A 21,290-nucleotide genomic window follows, 5' to 3' on the forward strand; every position below is an offset into this window, starting at 1 on the left:
AATCATTTTAAATCGAATGTGTCTGGCCAATCAGTGTCTACTTACATCACTGTTAGTAACAGTTGTGCTGGATAGTCTCTGCTCCGGAGTAGGAGCCAATTTGGTTCTCAAAAAAGGCAGTAGAGTATTAAAACCTAGTTCCGCCCAAAAGTGGGTAGTTCCACAATTAGTTCTGGTACTATGAAAAGGTTCCGGCATTGCGAAAGGCCCTAATGACTGAACTGCTGAAGAGAACCGATGATGGGATGAGCACAAGCAGAGCAGCTGGACTGAGTCTTGTACTGCTGGGACATGTCATCACAGTTGGTTAAGGGGTGTGACATATCTGTCACACGGTTGAGGCATTCGGCCAATCACAACGCACTGGTTTGCAGGCCAATCAGAGCACACCTCGCATTTTCAGACCGTTGAGCTTTGTAAAAATCACCGCGTTTCAGAAAGGCGGGGCATAGAGGAGAAACAATAATGTATATTATGTGGAAAATAATTTTTGTTTTTAACCTTAAACCACATGAACACATTTCATTACACCAAAAACACAAAATAATATTCTTTTTAGCAACATCGTATGACCCCTTTTACATCTCACAATATGAATAACATTTTGTTCCTTTTAATAAGATGTGAGATATATTATACTGTGTCTTCAGGCAAAATACTGAAGGAAATATAATAGCACTTGTATGCTGTGTCTGTTTCCACTGTGTGTGGCTTCTAATGTACACTACTGACACAGTAGCCATGTCAACCAAGAGGAGAATATGAATCAACAGGGCAGAAATGGTGAATAGAATAAAACAAAAATTCTAAAAACTGTCTGTTTGTGTTAGTAACTAACCATCCCTTACGAAAAGAGCTCAGGTTCTTCAGAAGTCAGCAAGTTTCAGTGCTTGATAAAACAAGCAAAAGATGAACCCGAGATTTAAAAAAAAAAAAACTTCACTGAGAATGTTTCTTTTGCTTTCTAAATTAAGAAATCTAAGTAAGAGGAAAAATAAAAAGTAGGCAAGTATTAATACATTAAAGCATGAGCTCTTATTTAGCTAGGCTAATGTAAAAAGCAAGGCCAAAGGCATGGGGGTCTTAAAAATACATATTCTTTTGCATAAGTACGTTTTAAAGTTTTCAAATGGCATTTCAGTAACCTCAAATGTAAGATTAAAAGATTCATTAGAAAGACTGCGGTACATATGATACATCAAAAAAAGTAGACCGTGTCGTTTCTTTTCAAATCATCAAAGATTTACATATCACAAAAACATGTTTGCACTCTAAAAATACAGCAAACTTAAATCATACACCGATAACATTAAAGGCAACCATTTTTCCATAAATTTTACTCAAAAACAAGCTTCTTACTATAGCCATTTGCCAACTTGAATTAAACGATTTAAACATAGAGGTTAATAATAGCATAGTTCACCAGAATTGTTTTTAATACTGTCCTCATTACTCACCCAAAGTTCACAGTAGCCATTGACTTCAATAGTAAATGTTTTGTGTACTATAGATGTAAATGGCTACTGTCAAATGTTTGGTTAACCATATTAATTAATAAAACTCAAACTAATCTGGAACGTAAATGATGATGACAGAATGGAGTGGAAATGCTACCAAATATAGCTATCCATTAAGAAACCTTCTACAGTGCTTTTGCATTGATGGTAACAGAAAACATGCAGAAGGCACTTTATTTTCTCCTGAAGCTAAACAAAGCAACGCAACATTCGGAGATGCTACTCAATATAAGTCACTGCTTTTTCAGTTATATCTATTTCGTTAATGTTTTATTCAGCATCTTCATTGATTCACACTTCCTGCTGTCAATGAACAGAGAACAGGAGTTCACTGGCTCTTTGTCATTACCAGGCCCTAATCTAAAATTCATAGCTTCAGACTGAAAAAAAAATGATGTAAGCTTCACATCAACGAGCAATTCCACAATGAAGTGCGTTACCTGCATCTCTCCCAGGAAATGTCATTTGATGAACACACGTTATCAAAAAAATCAGGCCGAATAGTGGGAGAAAATCCAATTAACCAAAGCAGGAGCAGCTCTCTCAGGACAATCTATATAGCATGAGGTAATTGGGAAACACCTAGCGTCAGATCCAGGGAGACCCCTGTTATTCCACAAACAATGGACCATAGCACACGCATAGACCTTTTTAAAACCCCCAGTTTTGTTAGACAGAGACTATTGTGTATACAGAATACAGTGTCATGTTCAAACTGAACAAATTACTGATTCATATAATCCCTTTGATAACTTGAATATGGAATTAGGTACTTACATTTTGGCTTTTATGCCAACAAACTTCTTTATGTCACAATGTGTGTTCGTCTTAGCGAAGCCGTAGTGTCCTAACAAGAGTTCACCATGCTGGAAAATTGGGAAACAGCAGCTGTGCATTTTTCTACTTTAATTAATTCATGTTGTACTAGAATCCCAGCCTGGTGATCCCATTCCCAGGTGATCAATTTTGCATCTCTAATTGACTCAAACCAAAGAGGACGATGGAAAAAAGCCCATCCACCAAAAATCTCAGCAAAATGAGTCTGTATAAATGTATTTGATAGTCCTCCAAGACTCTCTTTTAAGTTTGGACGAGAAACCGAAATGCCCCTGATGGATCCAGCTGGGCAACCAGGAAGCCCAAGCCTCATCTACTCGCTTCACGCTAGGATTTACACCAAGCAAAACATGTCATACTTGGACAGGCAAGCAAATGGGTATCCGTTTACATGTAAAATCAGATTCCCAAAGACGGAAGTGAAACATGGGCCTTGAGGAATCTCTAAGCCAATTAGTTCGGCTCTTGAGAGCAGAATGTGCCTGAAACTGGATCGGATGCAAAGAAAGCCTGTTTGTGATGCCTGCCCTAAAGGCATTCTGCATTACTAGTTGTTTATTTTCGTATAAAACTTGCATGAGTGATAATCTGCATTGAGAGGCTTAGGGTTTGTTCTCAAATTAAACTATCCTAAGCAAATCACTCTCTAACATTAACACCAAGACTCTGGCATTCTTTTTCTCATGTTTCACTGCTATAAAGTCTAAAATTATCCACAAGCTTTGTGGTCAGCACATGCATTTGCAAGCAGTCATAAACTAGACACACAAATCTCAGCACAAGTCAATTAAGTGGCCAATGCACCTGGTGCTATGCTATTGGGCCATATGCCAAGGGACGTGCATGGCCTCAGCTGACCATAAATCACTGGATAATGTGCAGCATGGCCAAGGTGAAAGTGTTCCAAGTTTCTACTTTAGCATAAAAATTAAAAAAGATTGAAGAATTAAATCCAGACACAAATTAGGGCAGTTTAGGAAAAGATCAAGCACCAAATAAAAAAATGAAAAACACTGTAGTTATACATAAAATATGATGCTATCTACCATCTCAAAATCAAAGCACTAACCTTCTTCTGATCTTCCAGACCATGAATCACCTGCTTCCGCTTTGTAGATGTAGACGCCTCGGCTCCCTTCTCAGACATCTTCCAAAAACACTCCTTGAAGAATCCGCTGCACTTCTTCAAATAAAAATCCAATGCTCTCCGACCGGTTCCGGTATTCCCAAATCCAAAGTCCCTATGCAACTGAGCTAATTCCCTTTGCCACAGTAATGTCCATTCATTCGTGCGATTCATTGAGTCTGGGGTAGGACAGACGGGTGATCACACCATGGTGCATCCCTTCAGATGAAGCCCAGCATGGCTGCTCTGTGACAGGCATCGAGACGGGGGGAAGGGCCCCTGTGTCCAGCGACCCCAACTTCATAATTACACATTTCTGCATTCACAAAGTCATTTTCCTGATGATATGGAAACTTTCATATGACACAGTGGCATGTTCTTGCAGCTTTACATCACAGTCGGGTCTTGTAAAATCCTCAAAAGCACAAATCCAGAGATGGTACTTTTGTTCCAGGATTGGTCATCTTTACATAAACAGGTGCACGTGGATCAGAAGGAAACAAAACAAAGCCAATTTCATCTTATTCAAATAACAAAACGACAAAGTGAGGGCAAAATAACTTACATTTCAAAAGTAACTTAACATTAACTAAATACAGCACAAGCAATATGTCATATTATCAGATATATATATATGATAATGCATTATATTTACAACTTTAATGTGAAAGACTGAGATGCTGCCAAACAAGGGTAATTGCATACATTGTTAATTATTAATTATAATTACATTATAGTATAATATATCATAATTCATCATTAAACATAAAAAAAACCAACAACACACAAATAAATAATCATCTTAAGATTTGTTTTAAAATACTTTGAAACATTACTCCGGCTTTTGGCATTTTATATGCATGCATGTGGACATAAACTCTCGATTTAAGTAATCATATCTCTGCCATGCAGCCCCTCCTTCATAACACTCGCATTGTAGTCGAAATCCTTTGGTTCTTACGAGATTCAATATAAAAATATAACACTGAAAAACAGTTCATAACGCAACTCTTATAGATTAGATGCGATAAAGCATATTTAACTCCGAAGCGCTTATTTAATGACTATAAGTAGAAAATAAAAGAGATAACTCACCCAAACAAGAGCGCAGAGAGTCCGCTGAGGGATGCGGAGCGGAGCAGCACTGAGTGAGTGCACGCGGGACCGATCCGTCACATGACGTCATTCCGCGCACACTGCTCTGTTCTCGCCGCTTCATACCGGCGACCGTCTCCATGGAAACCTCCACAGCGAATACGCACAGCGGCACCCAGCGGCAGACAATGGCTGTGCAGCAAGAATAACACGATTGGGCTAGATTCGTTTAATAATTCAGTTATATCTCAAACAGTTCAATGCGAGAAAAGATTGGGGAAAAACTACAAATTTGCAAGTTAATGTTTAAGCTTTTATTATTATTCACATGATGCCTCAGAAATCATTCTAATGTGCTGATTTGATGCCCAAAAACATTCATCATCATCAAAGTTGAAAACAGTTGAGCGGCTATACAGTACATTTTGTATGGAAACCATAATATACTCAGCATTAAAAAGTTTGGGGTATGTAAGATAAATTATTAAAATAAATAAAAATAAAGCATTGAGCAAGGATGGGTTAAATTGGTTAAATGTGACAATATTATATTATAACAGAAAATGTATATTTCAAATAAATGTTCTTTTGAGTTTTTTTTTTAATCAAATAATCTTGGAGTTTATTGTGCTTTAAATATAAACAAATACATACATACAGTACATACATTCTTGAGCACCAAATCAGCATATTAAAATGTGACACTGAAGACTGGGGAAATTCAGCTTTACATTAAATGTTAAAATACAATCAAATAGAAAACTTTTCGATCGTAATAATATTTTTTTGACTGCGTTTTAAAAAAAATAAATACAGACTTGGTGAGCATAAGAATATTCTTTCACAAACATGAAAAGAGCGCCAATGTATACACATTGGGTGTTTTTAAGAGCTCAAAACATCTCATTTTATTAGGCTATAATTTACATGACTTTTGTATATAGAATACATCTAATAAACTTTCAGTCAAACCAAATCCCTGTCAAAACACATTTTCTTCTTCTGAAATAAGGAAGTCGATAAACTGCTGTTTTACTGTGACGTGTCTTGGACCACGCAACAGCATGGTTGACTGAAGTTTTGGGTTTCACCCCCGTGACCTGGTGTGGTCGCAACAGCGGAAGTCTGACTCCGCCCCAGTCTGGTTCCTCCGCTGTGATTGGCGGAGAGGCGAGCGGAGGCGGGGCGGACTGTTGGCGCTGTGTCCAGTATCTAGGCGGGACAAATGGTCAGACTGATCAAATAAACTTTTTTACTCGCTAGGAAACAGCCACATAAAACTTATCCTCAGCTATGCATCAAAAGCGGTTTTGTTTTTTCTTTCGGTTACTTTAATACGACTAAGTGTTAATTTACAGAAGCGTTGGATCCGGTAACGTTATTATTAGAGACCTGGAACTGTATAAGTAACGTTAAATACCAACCTGTACTGTATTTACTACGGATTTATGGGATGTCGAGTAGTATGTGAAAGTGGTAACGTTATATTTCTCTTTTTGGGTGAGTAGTTTTTATATTTTATCTTGTTTTCATAGTTTTGCACTATGTAGACTGGACAGAGGTGTAATGTTATGTGGCTGGCTGTAAGCTTGCGGGCTAAGTTAGCTGGTTTCGGGCTCGTTTTGGCTTAACATATCCGCTTTAGTTCATAAACGGATCATATTTGTCCCTATAATATAATACGTACGTTAATTTCATTCAATATCATACATTTAGGACACAAGCCAGACTGGCGGCTCTTGGTAGGTTTGAACCCGCGCTAACTGTGAAACCGATAGTTTAGTAGTCAACATGACTACAGTCTTGATCGTAGTTCGTACGTATATTTATATAATTAGTTCCTGGGCGATAATTATGCACTTTATACTACATAAACGTATTATACAGCACGTAAGCGGCTAAGTTATTCGCTACGTCAACTCTGCTGGTAACGTTATACTGGTAGTTTTAAAAACTGTTTAACAGTTTACATAGATTGTTTGAGTTATCCAAGTCGTACGAGCATCGGGCAGCTAAACAAATTCTCTTAAATTGTATTAAAGTTAATAACTTCCGGATTAAATCTTTTGCAATCGGCGAGATTCCGCGCCAAGATTTCAAAAGTGTGGAGGCGCGCGGGACGAGTAAAGTCCCGCCTCTCCGCGCCGCACTTATTGGCTGCTGTCAGTTGGGGGCGTGTTTTCGTACAAGTTCTCCGTGCCCATTCGATGGAACGCTTGTCAGTTATTGCTAAGCGCAAAAAACAAAACACTTAATTTTAAATCATAATAATTTTTTATATGTGCACATTGATTAACATCTGTTAAGTTTAAAAAATCTATTTTAGCTCGGCAAGAAATTACTAAACGTTATACCCGGACTAGTATTCAAAATGTTGTCTCCAAGAATGTATAATGCTGTAAAGAAACGGTAGGACTGCTTTATGAAATGTAAATAATATTAAGTGAACGTTGATTATTTTAACGTCGAGTCGTGTGTTCTTTTCTTTAGGTGGAAAATGTCCAGTACATTATCAGAAGGTCAAAAGCTAACCAGGACACCTTTAAGAAGTCCGTTCAAGGAAAGATCAGAAAATGACAAGGTCAGTTATAAATATTGTGGCTTCAAATTCACAAAAGAGTGATTCTGTGTGAGGAATCTATAAAGTTAACTTGTCATGCACTAGAGCAAACACTCCCAAACAAGGGCCTCCAGGACAAAGTTGGTCTGTGTTGACCTTTGATTTGTCTTGTCATATATCACAAGAGAAGGAAATAATAGGAAAGAAAAAATAAACCTCTGAAGCATATCATCATTAGTAATTTATCTTTCTGCGTTAACATTTTAAATGTTCGCATTGAAATATAAAGAATTGAAATGTCTTGATACAATATAGTTGGATATAATAGAACAATTACTTTGGCTTTTGGCCAGATTTTGTAGTAAAAGGTTTAGGAAACTACTCTAGAAGCATTTCTTGAAAAACAGCATGATCGTGATCAATAATGTTTTTTTTTTTCTATCAAATAGGGGCATGTTTTTGTGGAGCCACAAACACCACTAAAAAACTTGAGTAAGGCTTCAGAAGCTGCGTTACTGGAGAGCCATAAGAACATGGGGCCCCTGACTACACCTACTAAGGGCCTCGAGGCACCGTCAAGCGATCCCTGGACACCGACCTCCAACCTGAAGATGCTCATCAGTGCGGCCAGTCCTGAGATTCGCAACCGCGAGAAAGAGCGAGCCGTAGACAGCGGCGAATCGGAAAACTCTCAGGTATCAATAGAGGTATGTATGCATCTCCCACTATTTGTAGATTTACTGTCTGTATTGGCAAAAAAAAAATTATATATATGTGTGTGTTTTTCTATTGTTGTGCCACACAGGAGCCTGAACAAGGGGAAGAAGTAGAAAAGCTCCAGACAAGCCGTAAAGACAAAAGCCTGGGTTTGCTATGTTACAAATTTCTCGCAAGGTACCCGAACTACCCCAATCCTGCGTTAAACAACGACATCAGCCTCGACGATGTGGCGACAGAGCTAAGTAAGTTGCTCAATGGTCAAAGAACACTACTTATTTCAGTCACCAGATCATGTGTTTCATCAATCCTGATCGCTTCCATTCTCACCAACCTCTCAGATGTGGAGCGGCGTCGCATCTACGACATCATGAACGTTCTCGAGAGCCTAAACATGGTCAGCCGACTTGCTAAGAACCGCTACACATGGCATGGCCGAGTGAAACTTGCACAGACACTCGCCATGCTGAAACGGGCCGGCAGAGAGAACCGCTACGACCAGCTGATGCAGCAGATCCGTCATAGGACCCTAGAGCGAGAAGAGAGAGAGTTTGACTCGGACGGAGAGGAGAAGGAGAATGAAGAAACATCAGGTTTTGATATGGATGGAGCAGAGCTTTCGGGAGCAGATCCTAAAGCAGGTAACATAATGTACGACCATCTGCTTAAGGCAATACTGCATTATTTTATGTATGCCTAATAGAAGGACGTTAGGTTTCATTTATTATTAAATGTGTCGAGCGATCATTTCGTATTTGTAAAACAGAAGAAATTCTCATGAAAAAAATTACTCACTACATGTGCATAAACATAAATTTGTTCTTAATTTAATTCTAAGGTTATAGACTTTTGATTCAAGTCTGGGGGAAAACATTCTTGAAAGAGAAAAAAAACATGCTTTTTTGTTAATTGCATTATAAGTAACTTTGAAATATAACTGCAGTGAATGTCTGATGATACAAAACTTAAAAATGTATTTTTATGCAGAGAAACCTTGCAGCTCATTCTGTATAATACAGCCTCAATTATTGATCCCTGAATATCATGAAATATTCATGTATGAAAGTTAATCCTAACAGTAGTATATGGGATTTCAATTGTTCCTGCGTTATTTATTTTTGTAAATGTAGAATATATTTTAGTACGAAAGTTGTTGGTGAATCATGATTTGTTCCGGAAACATTTGTACGCAGATTTAACTGAGACCCATTGTTTTAATCTGCAGCTTCGGCCAGCAGTCGTAAAGACAAATCTCTGAGAGTGATGAGTCAGAAGTTCGTCATGTTGTTCCTGGTGTCCAGCCCTCCTGTGGTCAGTCTCGAAATAGCTGCCAAGATCCTCATCGGTGAAGATCACGTTGTGGATCAGGACAAAAACAAGTTTAAAAGTGAGTGCTTCTGTTCTCAACATGTGTATAAAAAGCACTGTGAATCATTATTAAAGTGGATGGCACATATGTTTTCCATTTCAGCGGACAGATAGGAATCTTGCAAAAAGTGCATTATCAAGTGTGCTCATCCAGTAAAACCTGCTTAAAAAATAATAATTTTAACTGTCTGCTCAGTGAAGGTGGAATTAATTATCTCTTTTCTATGCTCTCTTTTTTTGTTGGCAGCTAAGATCCGCAGACTTTATGACATTGCAAATGTTTTGAGCAGCCTAGAGCTGATAAAGAAAGTGCATGTGACTGAAGATAGAGGAAGAAAGCCTGCTTTCAAGTGGACTGGGCCAGAAGACTTGCCATCTCCAAAGGGTAAGTCTAGCATATTTCACAGGAAATCGCTAATAACCCTATATATAATGTTTATTTTAAGCTGTCTGTGTATTGCTCACTTCTTATATCATGTGTTGTTATTGCTTCTGTTTGTTTTATAGATCTGGGGACCTCAACTTCAACAGCAGCCTCACGGCCTCTGGAGTCCCGTTCCTCTGTTGACAACTGTGCCAAAAATCTCTTTTCCTCACCCGGAACAAAGCGAGGTTTTACTCGACATCATTCCTTAGTCAAGCTGGTCAAGAGCATACAAGATGACCGCAGAAAAATCAACTCTGCTCCTTCTAGTCCAGTTAAAATGACAGGTGAGCCATAACAGTTTTTTCATCGTAAGAAAGCAACCAACTAATGATCTTGTTTTCTGTGGGGGTTTTCTACTTTGAAGGGATTACTCCACCCCAAAATGAAAATTTTGTCATTAATCACTTACCCCCATGTCGTTCCAGTCCCAAACCTTGTTCATTTTCGGAACACAATTTAAGATATTTTGGATGAAAACCGGGAGGCTTGTGACTGTCCCATTGACTGCCAAGTAAACAACAGTGTCAAGGCCCAGAAAAGTGTGAAAAACATCTTCAGAATAGTCCATCTGCCATCAGTAGTCCAACCGTAACGTTATGAAGCGACGAGTCTCTATTTTTGTTTTATTCGCATACATACAAGTAGTATTCTCATTGTACCATAAAGTTATGGTTGAATCACTGATGGCAGATGGACTATTCTGACGATGCTTTTCATACTTTAGGATAGTCGTTATTAATAGTACCAGCTTCATTTCTGCCTTCCAGCTTGAAACTGCCTTTTTTAAATCTGACATACACAAACAAAATGATCTTTGGGGAGCTTTGTGTTGTTTGCAATTTAATGCCTGACATAGAATATGTGAAGTTGAAGACTGGAGTAATTGCTGAATATTCTTTGCCATCGCAAGAATAAATGATACTTTCAGAAACATATTAAAATACAAAGCAGTTATTTGAAATGGTGATAATATTTCAGTTTTTACTGTATGTTTGATAAAAGAAATGCTTTAAAATGAATTTAGCATATTGAGATTTCTTTGAACTTTTGAACGCAAATTTAGCAAAAAATACTACTAAAACTAATGTCCCGTTTTATTTTATAGGTGAATCTGCAAACGGTGAGTTCTACACAAACAAAATGGCTCACCTGGCTGCTATCTGCAAAAAGCAACTAGATGAACAATCAACGTAAGTAAACTTTTTGTGTTCCTTCGAACAAAAAAAGACAATGAACCACTCATTTTGGATATAACACCTATGATTTGTCTTCCAGGGGCCATCGGGTTCAGCCTAAGAATGAGGTGACAGATGCTCTGAATGGAAGCACTTCACAAGTATCCGAATCACCTGAATCCACGTCTGCTAGCAATCATCAGTCTCATGGGCCTTTGCGAATGCAGATCCCAGTTCTTCCCGCAGGGGCGATTCCTTACCTTTCTAGCAAGTGCTCCCCGGTCATCCCGGTTCTGATACCCCAGCAGCAGGCAGGCGGGACATATGCTGTTTACATGCACCCCACTTCTCTCAGACCACAGCCCACTAGCCTAGCAGTGCGTTCAATGACATTTGAGAGCCCAGGAAATGCAAACACAAAGACATCACCAGCTGCCACAGCAAGCAGTAACCAAACTAACCAACCATCATCACACGGAAAAGAGCCGACAAGTCCTTCAACCCTTAAACGAGCGTGTGGAGAAAAGAGCTTAGCAGGAAGTCCATCCAAACTGCAGCGGATAGAGCCAAAGGTGAGGTTATGTGAAGAATATACGGCATGGTAAATTATAGATTATATAGGTAAAAATAAAAAAAAGAAACAATGTTTATTTATTGTTATATTTAATAACTTATACAAAATAGTGTTTTAGATGATTGATTTTTTTTTTACATTTAATTAAATGTGCGAATAAATAAAACATGCATTCAGCTAAAACATTCAGGATAGTTTTGCATTAACAATTTTACATTTTAAATATTTGCTAATATTCGTTTAACATATTTGATTGTCATATTTATATTTATATTTTATAATCCAAACAATTCAGTGAATTACCATATCTATGAAACTTATTTGAAAAACTATATATATATATATATATTAATCAGTCACATTTTAAAATGTTTAGTAAAAGTGTTTAGGTAAATATAATAAGAAGAAAAAGAACAGTTATTACATACATATTAAACTAAATATATGTAAATGAAATGTTTGAACTAGTCTGAATTGTCTTAAATGAATTGCTCAGTATCTGCAGTTTATGTGCTTACAGTACATGGAGTAACAGTTTTAACCCTCTGGTGTGTTTCCTTTAAAGAGTGATTCACCAAAGCTGTGTGAGATTCTGCAAGCTCGTCTAAAGGCCCACAGAGGCTCTTTTGCCTCCAGCCGGCCTTCCCCAAGAGCCCTGCACCTGGAGTTCCCCAAACCCTCTGAGAGCCAGCCTGCCTCACTAATCACCAGCACAGCGCCTCTGGAGCACAGTGTGGAGACCTTCCTGGAGGAGAAGGAGAAGGTTCAGACCTCAGACAGTGAGGCCGGACTGACACCTGTCAGACCACCACCATCACAGGCCCAGAAGCTCAGCGTTCAGGACATGGTGCTGCCCTCTGGACCCATACATGCAGAGGTAGAACTACTATTTACTACACTTCATGTGTGTAGGAATACTACACATGTGCACCTTGTCTGTCTGATCCTCAATATTCCTCATGTTGGAATGATTCAAATAGTTTTTAGGTGTTCAGCCTTAACTCTAACTTCTGTTTTTTGTGTCAGACTTTGATCCCCGCAGGTTTTTTGATTCCGATCTCCCAGCAGTCTATCGTGAACTTCAGAGATCCACAATACTCCACTGGAGAAAGCTCCAGAGCCTCCACACCAACATACAACGTCTATCACACCCCAACTGCAGGTATACCAAAACCCAAGGTTATACCAAAAATCTGTATATTTACTATGGATGAAGGATGCATGAATGCTTTTTTTCTAGCTATACTTTCCAATTATATTAATTTGATCAAATATTGATTTTTAGGTAGAGTACAATTTAGTTGTTAGATTTGATTTGTGTGTAAATTTTGAAAACTGAAAACTTAACTTTTTATGCATGGTTGCTGTTCATTATATGTTAACTGTATTAGAAAATGGTGCTTCATAGTGCAAGTTTTTTAAAATGATAACATTATTGTGTCTGCATAAACCACGAAAATGCTAATTAGTGAAATATGCCAATTCCTGAGCACTATTCATGTGTTTATAGTGAAAAACAGTTAAACATGCATGTAATGAATTGAACAATCACTGATGTATTTGTTCTTTCCAGGTTCCAGACATCCTCTTCCTCAAGAAGTCACCCCCACCCGGCTCCCTCTCCACCGGATACCATCTCTCTCTCCCTTCCCTTCTCAAGGGCATCGCATCCACAGCCCCAGTCCTGCCATTCTCAACTTCACCTTACAGAACCTGGGCCTTATCCCCGGCACCAGCACATCAAGCTCCACTCCTGAGCAGGCCAGCACACTTCCATCTCCCCACCCGGGGCTCCCTCCACAGAGCATGATCTTTGTGAAGCCCATCTCACCTGCTCAAGCTCTGCAGCCGGCCTCCATAAACGGCCAGCCCGTCACCCTCATCAGTATACCACAGGTACAGCCACGGCAGCTATGAAAAAATATGGGAAAAAGTCAAGCATAAGGGACAATATACAGTCAGTAATACACTTTTGTAAAAAAAAAAAAATTATAATGATAATCTAGTTTTACATAGTGTAAGTGAAATCATAATACATTATTATGACTTTTTTTTACCATAATAACTAATGTTATAATTTTTGTAAATAAAATAGTATAATCTTCATTCGACAAAATAGTTAACTGTTGTTCTAAACTATGTTTTTAGGAAACCTGGAATAGAAAAAGTGAAATAAAATATTTTTTGTCTTCAAATTCTTAAAAACACCAGTCTTGTTAAATAACAAAAAAATAACAAAAAGGATTTTTAAAAATATAAATAAAAACATTTTATTATGTGTGTAGTATATGCCCATTCAAGTGACATTAAAGCTAGTTTTCCTAATTACTTGAAAACGAAACTTTTGTTTGACTTACACTACTGTTCAAATGTTTGGTGTCAGTATGATTTTTTATTTTCTTATTTTGTATTTATTCATTTTTTAAAATGACACAAGTGACATTTATAATGTTACAAAAGATTTCTGTTTTGACTAAAGGCTATTATTTTCTTTTAATTTTTTATATTAATCAAAGTATCCTGAAAAACATCATTAAAGGGTTAATTCACCCAAAAATTTAAATTAGCCCATAAATTACTCACCCTTAAGTCATTCTAGGTGTATATAACTTTCGTAATTCAGACGAATCCAGTCGGAGTTATATAAAAAACTGTCTTTGATCTTGCAAGCTGTTTAATAGCACTCAGCAGGTGTTACAAAAGAAGTGAAATAAAAAAGCACCCATCCATAAAAAATTGTGTCATTTAAAGTGACTATTACATTTTGAATATGGATATTTTTCTTACAAAAATGCATCGATTTGCTAAAGGAGAGGCCTTTGTTCACCCCCTGGAGCCATGTGAGACACTTTTTTTCTATGGATGGGTGCTATTTATTTAACTTCTTTTGGACTGATGCACTGCAACACCTGCTGAGTGCCATTAAACAGCTTGAAAGATAAAAGACAACTCCGACTTGATTCGTCTGAAAGACGAAAGTTATATACACCTAGAATGACTTGAGGGTGAGTAATTTATGGGCTAATTTTCATTTTTGGGTGAGCTAGCACTTTTAACAGCAACCTTCATAATAATTAGAAACATTTTTGAGTAGAAAATTGGCCTATTAAAGTGATTTCTGAAGGATCATGTGACACTGAAGACTGGGGGAATGATGCTGAAATTCAGCTTTGTATCACAGGAATAAACTACATTTGAAAATATATTAAAATAAAGAAATAGTTGCTCAAAACTGTAATATTTCACAATATTTCTGTTTTTACTGGATGTCTGATCAAATAAATGCAGCCTTGGTGAGCATAAGACTCTAAATAAAATCTTACAATAGTGTAATTTTCATTTTTCTGGGAGGCTCCCTGGGTTTGTGTGACTAGTCCTTTGTTATTTAAAACAGTAATTTGCATATTTACTCTCTCTCCTGCAGCCTTTGGTAACCACACCTAAAGGGGCCTGTCAACACCTCCAGCAGAGTTTCTTCCACACGCCCGTCTCCTTCTCTACTGTGACCAACACCACGGCTCCCAGAAACATCTACATCCCTCAGAGAAAGCTTGATGTGAGTCCAGAGGACAGCTAAGACCTTCACACCTGCAGTCCTTACGCTGCTAAAAACCACTGTTCTGTTTGAGCCATTGTGTGTGCGTGTTATTTGTCTTTGAGTGTGTTTTTTTTATGTTTTCCTCTTTTTATATCGTTACTTTACTGTAGGGTCTGCATTAACTTTACATTAGTCTGTGGTGCTTGATGCTTTTTCCTGCTGAGGCTCTTGAGGAAAGCCATTCGGCAAACATGGTGCTATGCTATTGACCAAGACAGTTTAGGGTTTATTTGCAAAATAAAGGGTTTTCTTTAAATATGCTGTAAATTTAGGGTTAAAAAAAGGAAGAATGAGCAAAAACTGTCAAATGTTGTATGAAATGTCAACAGGAAATCTAATTTCAGGGATTGTAGGAATTGGCAAATTGATTGTATGATTTTTTTTTTATTGTATTTTTTTATTGTTGTGAATGGCTTCGCCTTAAAGTGTTTAAGTACCACAGTATATTACATTGCTATAACTTGGCATTGTGTTATGATGTATTAATATGGGAGAATGTTAGATTAAGGGTGTTATTAAATATTGTAGATGTATTTTATGTTAATGAAATCTAGTAATATTACTATCAGCACATCATTTATTTGAACTGCCTTTACAATCTGATTTATATGTAATAAAGATAAATGAATGTGCTCCAATCTTGTCTTTATTTAAATGTTGGGGAAATGCCTTTCACTATTTTATTGCTGAAATTTCTTTATGAATGTTTTCAAGTAATGATTCATATTAGTGAATCAGTATATTTCATTGAATCCAAAGTTCTTAAAGCTCCTTGCTTTTTCGTATTTAAACTTTCACATTTCAAATCACATCACATCAGAAAAGCATTTATTTTCAATAAAAATAAGGGATCTAATCAAAAAGTTGAAAATAAAGTATCAGGTAGAGAGGGCTTTATCGTTCTAATAAGGTGGCATCCATTTAATAATTTGAAATAAAAATTACTCTTAAATTATTATTGAAGAATATTGCACCTTACGTTAAATTCTAAAGTAAGTTAAACTTTAAAATGTAAGTCGATGTAAAATACCTTTCAGAGAGAAAAGAGAATATCAAATGGAAAAAATATAAATATAAAGTCAAGGGGTAGTTTTTTACTTCACCATCAGGGACAACTGCTCCTAGAAATCCAGCTGCCTGCAGATTTCAGGTCTAATCCTGTTTGAACACAGCTGTCTAATGTTTTGCCAATCTTGGACAATCAATGTGAGAGTCTTCAGCTGCGTTGGATGTGTTTTGGCGCTAAACTGTGCAGTGAAGTAGTTTGCTTTTCTAGATTTACTTGTCGTTATATAATGACATAATGAACCTAAAGATACGACCCCGGCAGGACTCGAACCTGCAATCTTCTGATTCGAAGTCAGACGCCTTATCCATTAGGCCACGAGGCCGGTTGATGAACTGTTGATGTTTATTCAGTGCAGTTAATCAGTGGGACTCCATCACGTGTCTTTTATAGCTATTGAAGACTTGGAATATGCCATTCATATTCCACTGAATAAAAAAAATAAAGAAAAAAGATAATTGAATTGGGTTAAATTAAATGACAGAGAAATAATTATAAACAGTCAGACTATGTCCAATGTGCGGCATCAGATACAGAGTAACTAGTTATAGAAATTATGTCTGTAAAGCGCAGACTGTTCTTTTGAATAATCATCCAAAGCATAAAATAACTGTAATTAGGCAGAGAAACGGTTAACGGTTCAAAGGCAGTTGTTAAACTGAGTTGAGCATTCAAGCCTTTAAAGCGCTGAACAAATGTTGCAGAGCTTGTAGAATATCTGAGCTCAGGACTGGAGAAGGCCTCTGCATTGCATCTGTGTTTTGTCAGCAGTTAATTTAGGAGGATGGACTAGTTTGAAATGTCAGCACGGCCTCCTGGTCCTCTTGAATTTATGTGTGTGTGTGTGTGTGTGTGTGTGTGTGTGTGTGCGTGTGTGTGTGTGGATGCCAAGTATATAAATACCCGCCAAAGAGGGTCAGAAATGGACATCATCAGGACCCTGAACTCGACAAGAGGTGAAAGCATCATTTCCAGGAAAAAAGATTTCTTATATAACCCGTGTAAGTAGAATTTAAACATTTGCATTTTTTATGTTTACTCATGGCTTCAACATTTGTGCTGTAATGTAATCATAAATATTTAGCATAAAAAGAATATTCATTGGGTATGAGATCTATTGTAAAAAAAAAAATAGATTTTCGAAGAATTTGTCAGGTTTTATTTGAGTAATAATGATAGGGTAACTCTTATGACTTTCATCAATAAATATGAAATTACACCATATAATAATTCATAATAAATAAAAAAAACTGGTAATAATAATGCATTCAGTTAGATCATGTAACAAATATATTTACATTTGAATGTACATTAAATGAGTATCTGTTACATACCTGTATAAGCTCTGTTAATGACTTTTTAATGAAAGTTAATGTTATTGTCTGTTATGTGAAAGAGTTATTAATTAATATTGATTCAGTAGTCATGACATTACTAAACCTTACCTTCGTACAAAGTAGAATATGTCAATATGAGATTAATAAAGATACACTCCCATTCAAAAGTATGGGCTTTTGTTATTTGAAAGAAACGACTATCATCCAAAAAAGGAAGCTTTCTATTCATCAAAGGATTATGAAAAACTATCATGGTCAAACTTTCCACAGAAATATTAAGCAGCACAATTGCTTTCAAACGTTTCTTGAGCAGCAAATCATCATATTAGAATGATTTCTGAAGGATCATGTGACACTGAAGACTGGAGGAATGATGCTGAAAATTCAACTTTGCATCACAGGAAAAAATATACATTTGGAAATATAGGCACATATAAAAGTTATTTTAAATTGTAATAATATTTCACAATATTAATGTTTTTACTGCATCAAATAAATGCATTCTTGGAGAACATAAGAGAATTCTTTCAAAAACATTAAAAAACCCAAATGAATGTAATGTAAATATTAGAAACAGATTTAACAGAATTGTAGTCACACAACAGAGCAGTCATTTCTTGTAAGCTGGCAGTGGCACGAATAAAAGACCTATTTCTGGACCGTTATCATTGCATTCCACACTAGTGAGGTGATATTGTGCTGCTCACAGAGATGACATAGAAAGAGACTATTACTTTGAGATAGGATACATCTATTTTTATATTTGACCGGTCACGTACCACATTAATGAAGCTTTTGTCAGTGTTTAACAAATGGTAAAGATTAGCTTAATGTTTTAAACACTGGGAGTTTTGCACTGATTGTCTCTTTTTCCATCTTTGTGAATGTCAGGGACTTAGTCAGAGCTGAAGATGCCCAACTGGGGAGGAGGAGCCAAGTGTGGGGCCTGTGAGAAGACGGTTTACCATGCTGAGGAGATCCAGTGCAATAGCCGGAGCTTCCACAAAACCTGCTTCATCTGCAGTATGTCCACAAATCATTAGTAAACTGAATGGTACCTTACCCTGAAAGATCTAGTTCGGACAGTTTAAGATTTTCCTCGTGGGTTTGAAATATTTTAAGATGACATCACCAGACATGTTTTTCAGGTAACCAGGTACCCAATAATAAAAATAAGAGCAGTATGAATAGAGCAGTTTTAGCTGCCAAAGAAACCCCTTCATAACCAATGAAACCCAGTGGGATGAAGAAATGAAAAATAAAAATAAAACAAATAAATAAAAATAAGTTAATAAAACTTACAAACACATGCATCCTTTGGCCCTTGGGACCATTAGTATGTTTGCCAAACATACCTTTAAGTTAACTATCAAATGTTTTGTTCAATAGCATAATTTTTAGGATGGAGTAATAATTAATATCACGATTTAATTTTTGTTAATATTTTAATTAGATTTTATTTTTGAATTTTCTGTTTTCATTTGCAATTTTGTCATTGCTATTTTGTGTGTATGTGTTTTGTTTCCCCCCAATTGTCTCTTGTTTTAGTATTTTAATGTAAATTAGAAATGTATTTATTTTTTCGATTTATTTCAAGTAAAGGTGCAGCATTAACTCTTAAAGGCCTGAGTTAGCCAGAAAGTGTGGTGATCGTCTGAGACTGGTTACAGAAACACCCCTCCAGGTCGCCACCATTTCCATCTGCTGTGGATGCTTTGGTCTCTCAGAGCCTCTTGTTCATCCAGCCCAAAATTAGACACAAATGCAAGCTCCCATGAGCCTCTTGAGCCGTCCTGGCTGAAAGTGCAGCAGCTGACGAATGCAGACAGGAGACGACAGGCTTCTGGAGGAGCCGCGAGATCACGCTCCCTCTGTCTCTCGCAACAGCTTCAACAAGAGATTTTATGTTGCAAAACAATAATCATGTTTCACAATATTACTGTTTTCACTGCATTTTTATCAAATAAATGCAGCCTTGCACCAAAGATACTACTTTTAATATCAAATGTTTGAATTGTGTGTGTTTATGTGTATTTTACGTGTCTTTACAGTCGTATTTTAAAACAGTTGTGTTTCTGTTCTCTAGTGGCTTGTCGTAAAGGTTTGGACAGCACTACAGTTGCAGCACACGAGTCTGAAATTTACTGCAAATCCTGCTACGGCAAGAAATATGGTCCAAAGGGTTATGGGTACGGCCAGGGCGCCGGAGCGTTGAGTTCTGACCCCGTCAATAATGAAGAACTTCAGCCTCAAGAGTATGTCACGGAAATATCTTTAAAATATATTCTTAAAGGAACAGTTCACCTAAAAATGTCAATTTGCTGAAAATCTGCTCACCCTCAGACCATCCGAGTTGTAGATGAGTTTGTTTCTTCATCAGAACAAATTTGGAGAAATTTAGAATTACATCACTTGATCGCCAATGGATCCTCTGCAGTGAATGGGTGCCGTCAGAATCAGAGCCTAAACAGATGATAAAAACCATGGCACCCATTCACTTCAGAGGATCTTTTGGCGATCAAGTGATTTAATTCTAAATTTTGAACTTTAATTTAATTTGAGCAAGTTTTTATTTTTGTGTGAACAATTCCTTTAAAGATAGAGTACCACTTTAATAATTAGCATTTAGAAGAAGTTTTTTTTGTGAATCTTATGCTTTTGGTTTTATGTTAAGGTCCAAAGCTCCCCGTCCTGCATCTGCTAACTCAAACCCAAAGTTTGCACAGAAGTTTGGGAGCACAGATCGCTGTCCTCGCTGCTCTAAAGCCGTTTATGCAGCAGAGAAAGTCATGGGCGCTGGAAAGGTAAAACTACAGCTAAAATTAAAGCAAGAAGCTGACTCGGAGCTTTGAAACATTTCACTCTGATATAATATGAAATATATTAATATTAAACCATTCAAACAGAAACATAAGCATATTTTGAGAATGTGTTCCCTTCTCAGCACTTCTGCAATATGCTGCTGTCACAGGTCAGCGCTGTGTAAAGCACATTTCACCGTAGTAATTTATCAGACTGTGACTGGTTCTGATCCAACAGGCCTGGCACAAAACCTGCTTCCGCTGTTTATTGTGTGGGAAGAGCCTGGAATCCACCACGGTGACGGATAAAGATGGAGAGCTCTATTGTAAAGGTACAATCCATCAAATAAGACCACACGATCTCTGCCAGCTCAATCTCATTAATATCACTTAACCAATCCATAGATACGCTGTTTTGAGTTTACTTCTCACAACTGTGCAACAATCTCCCACAATTCTGAGATGGCAGAAATTGCCTTCCATAGAAATTTGCATTAAAAAAATAACAAAATAAAATACCACAGTGTTTGTAAAATACTGCCGTCACTGGGGTGGTATTATAGGGTACCAGCTAAAAGGTACATCTTTGTACTTTATTTACCTCTAGATGGTATCGCCCCAGTGACCGTCTTTTATCATACTTTTTATCCTGAGAGTAATTTAATAATAACCATGACATACTTTATATTTCAGAACTGTGATTTGACAGTAGATTTTTCTTTTTTTCTTCAGTTTGCTATGCCAAAAACTTCGGTCCAAAGGGGCGTGGCCTGGGGAACCTGGGTGTGGTTGAGGAGAATGATTGACAAGTTTAGTCCAACACAATCCAGCACTTTCTCACTGCACCCAGCACGTCAATAATAGCGGATTTTTTTTACACACTGTACAACAATGACTATTTTTCTCATTATTGTAAAAATTCTGCTTTGCCTCACAGGAACAAAATTAATAAAATTGAACAATAATTCCGCATTTGCTAGTAAGCCTTGAGACTCATTTAAAAAACTAGACTTTTAGACTTTTTATATAAATATTTATACATCTCCAAAACTCCTTCACTACTAGCTAATAGTGGCTGTAATGTAAGTTACT

At 37.0% G+C, this 21,290-nt stretch overlaps 3 protein-coding genes and 1 non-coding gene across 6 annotated transcripts in view; 2 read left to right on the plus strand and 2 right to left on the minus strand.

Annotated features, from left to right (window-relative positions):
• Positions 1 to 4,662, minus strand: part of LOC127961917 (neuron navigator 2) — a 175,283-nt gene extending 170,621 nt beyond the window's left edge. For all 3 annotated transcript variants that reach the window (XM_052561230.1, XM_052561231.1, XM_052561228.1), the window contains exons 1-2: positions 4,576 to 4,662; positions 3,424 to 3,944 (exon numbers count right to left, since the gene is read on the minus strand). In XM_052561230.1, the coding sequence (XP_052417190.1) occupies positions 3,424 to 3,654 (231 nt within the window). In that variant the 5' untranslated portion in view covers positions 3,655 to 3,944; positions 4,576 to 4,662. The remainder of the gene's footprint in view (positions 1 to 3,423; positions 3,945 to 4,575) is intronic.
• Positions 4,663 to 5,779: 1,117 nt separating this feature from the next.
• Positions 5,780 to 15,626, plus strand: LOC127962554 (transcription factor E2F8). The gene is made up of 14 exons (XM_052562163.1): positions 5,780 to 6,075; positions 7,066 to 7,156; positions 7,585 to 7,842; positions 7,941 to 8,097; positions 8,194 to 8,493; positions 9,078 to 9,239; positions 9,468 to 9,605; positions 9,728 to 9,931; positions 10,753 to 10,837; positions 10,923 to 11,394; positions 11,962 to 12,273; positions 12,423 to 12,558; positions 12,970 to 13,292; positions 14,821 to 15,626. The coding sequence occupies exons 2-14, from the start codon at positions 7,073 to 7,075 to the stop codon at positions 14,971 to 14,973; spliced, it is 2,784 nt and encodes a 927-aa protein (XP_052418123.1). The 5' UTR covers positions 5,780 to 6,075; positions 7,066 to 7,072; the 3' UTR covers positions 14,974 to 15,626.
• A 686-nt stretch (positions 15,627 to 16,312) lies between these two features.
• trnar-ucg (transfer RNA arginine (anticodon UCG)) lies at positions 16,313 to 16,385 on the minus strand. Its single transcript has one exon. It is a non-coding gene; the product is annotated as a tRNA-Arg (tRNA).
• Positions 16,386 to 16,960: 575 nt separating this feature from the next.
• On the plus strand, positions 16,961 to 21,170 carry LOC127962494 (cysteine and glycine-rich protein 3). The gene is made up of 6 exons (XM_052562082.1): positions 16,961 to 17,061; positions 18,289 to 18,420; positions 19,484 to 19,652; positions 20,072 to 20,201; positions 20,437 to 20,530; positions 20,931 to 21,170. The coding sequence occupies exons 2-6, from the start codon at positions 18,309 to 18,311 to the stop codon at positions 21,002 to 21,004; spliced, it is 579 nt and encodes a 192-aa protein (XP_052418042.1). The 5' UTR covers positions 16,961 to 17,061; positions 18,289 to 18,308; the 3' UTR covers positions 21,005 to 21,170.
• The last annotated feature ends 120 nt before the right edge of the window (positions 21,171 to 21,290 follow it).

This window comes from Carassius gibelio, chromosome B7 (assembly GCF_023724105.1).
Source record: "Carassius gibelio isolate Cgi1373 ecotype wild population from Czech Republic chromosome B7, carGib1.2-hapl.c, whole genome shotgun sequence".
In the NCBI taxonomy this organism is placed as follows: Eukaryota; Metazoa; Chordata; class Actinopteri; order Cypriniformes; family Cyprinidae; genus Carassius; species Carassius gibelio.

Bases quoted from the DNA above. Each gene is read 5' to 3' on its own strand.
- LOC127962494 (XM_052562082.1), top strand. From the start codon at position 18,309: ATGCCCAACTGGGGAGGAGGAGCCAAGTGTGGGGCCTGTGAGAAGACG. The intron at 19,653-20,071 runs GTATGTCACGGA...TTTTATGTTAAG, and splicing joins GAAGAACTTCAGCCTCAAGA to GTCCAAAGCTCCCCGTCCTG. The intron at 20,202-20,436 runs GTAAAACTACAG...CTGATCCAACAG, and splicing joins AAGTCATGGGCGCTGGAAAG to GCCTGGCACAAAACCTGCTT.
- LOC127962554 (XM_052562163.1), top strand. From the start codon at position 7,073: ATGTCCAGTACATTATCAGAAGGTCAAAAGCTAACCAGGACACCTTTA. The intron at 7,843-7,940 runs GTATGTATGCAT...TGTGCCACACAG, and splicing joins ACTCTCAGGTATCAATAGAG to GAGCCTGAACAAGGGGAAGA. The intron at 12,559-12,969 runs GTATACCAAAAC...TGTTCTTTCCAG, and splicing joins CTATCACACCCCAACTGCAG to GTTCCAGACATCCTCTTCCT.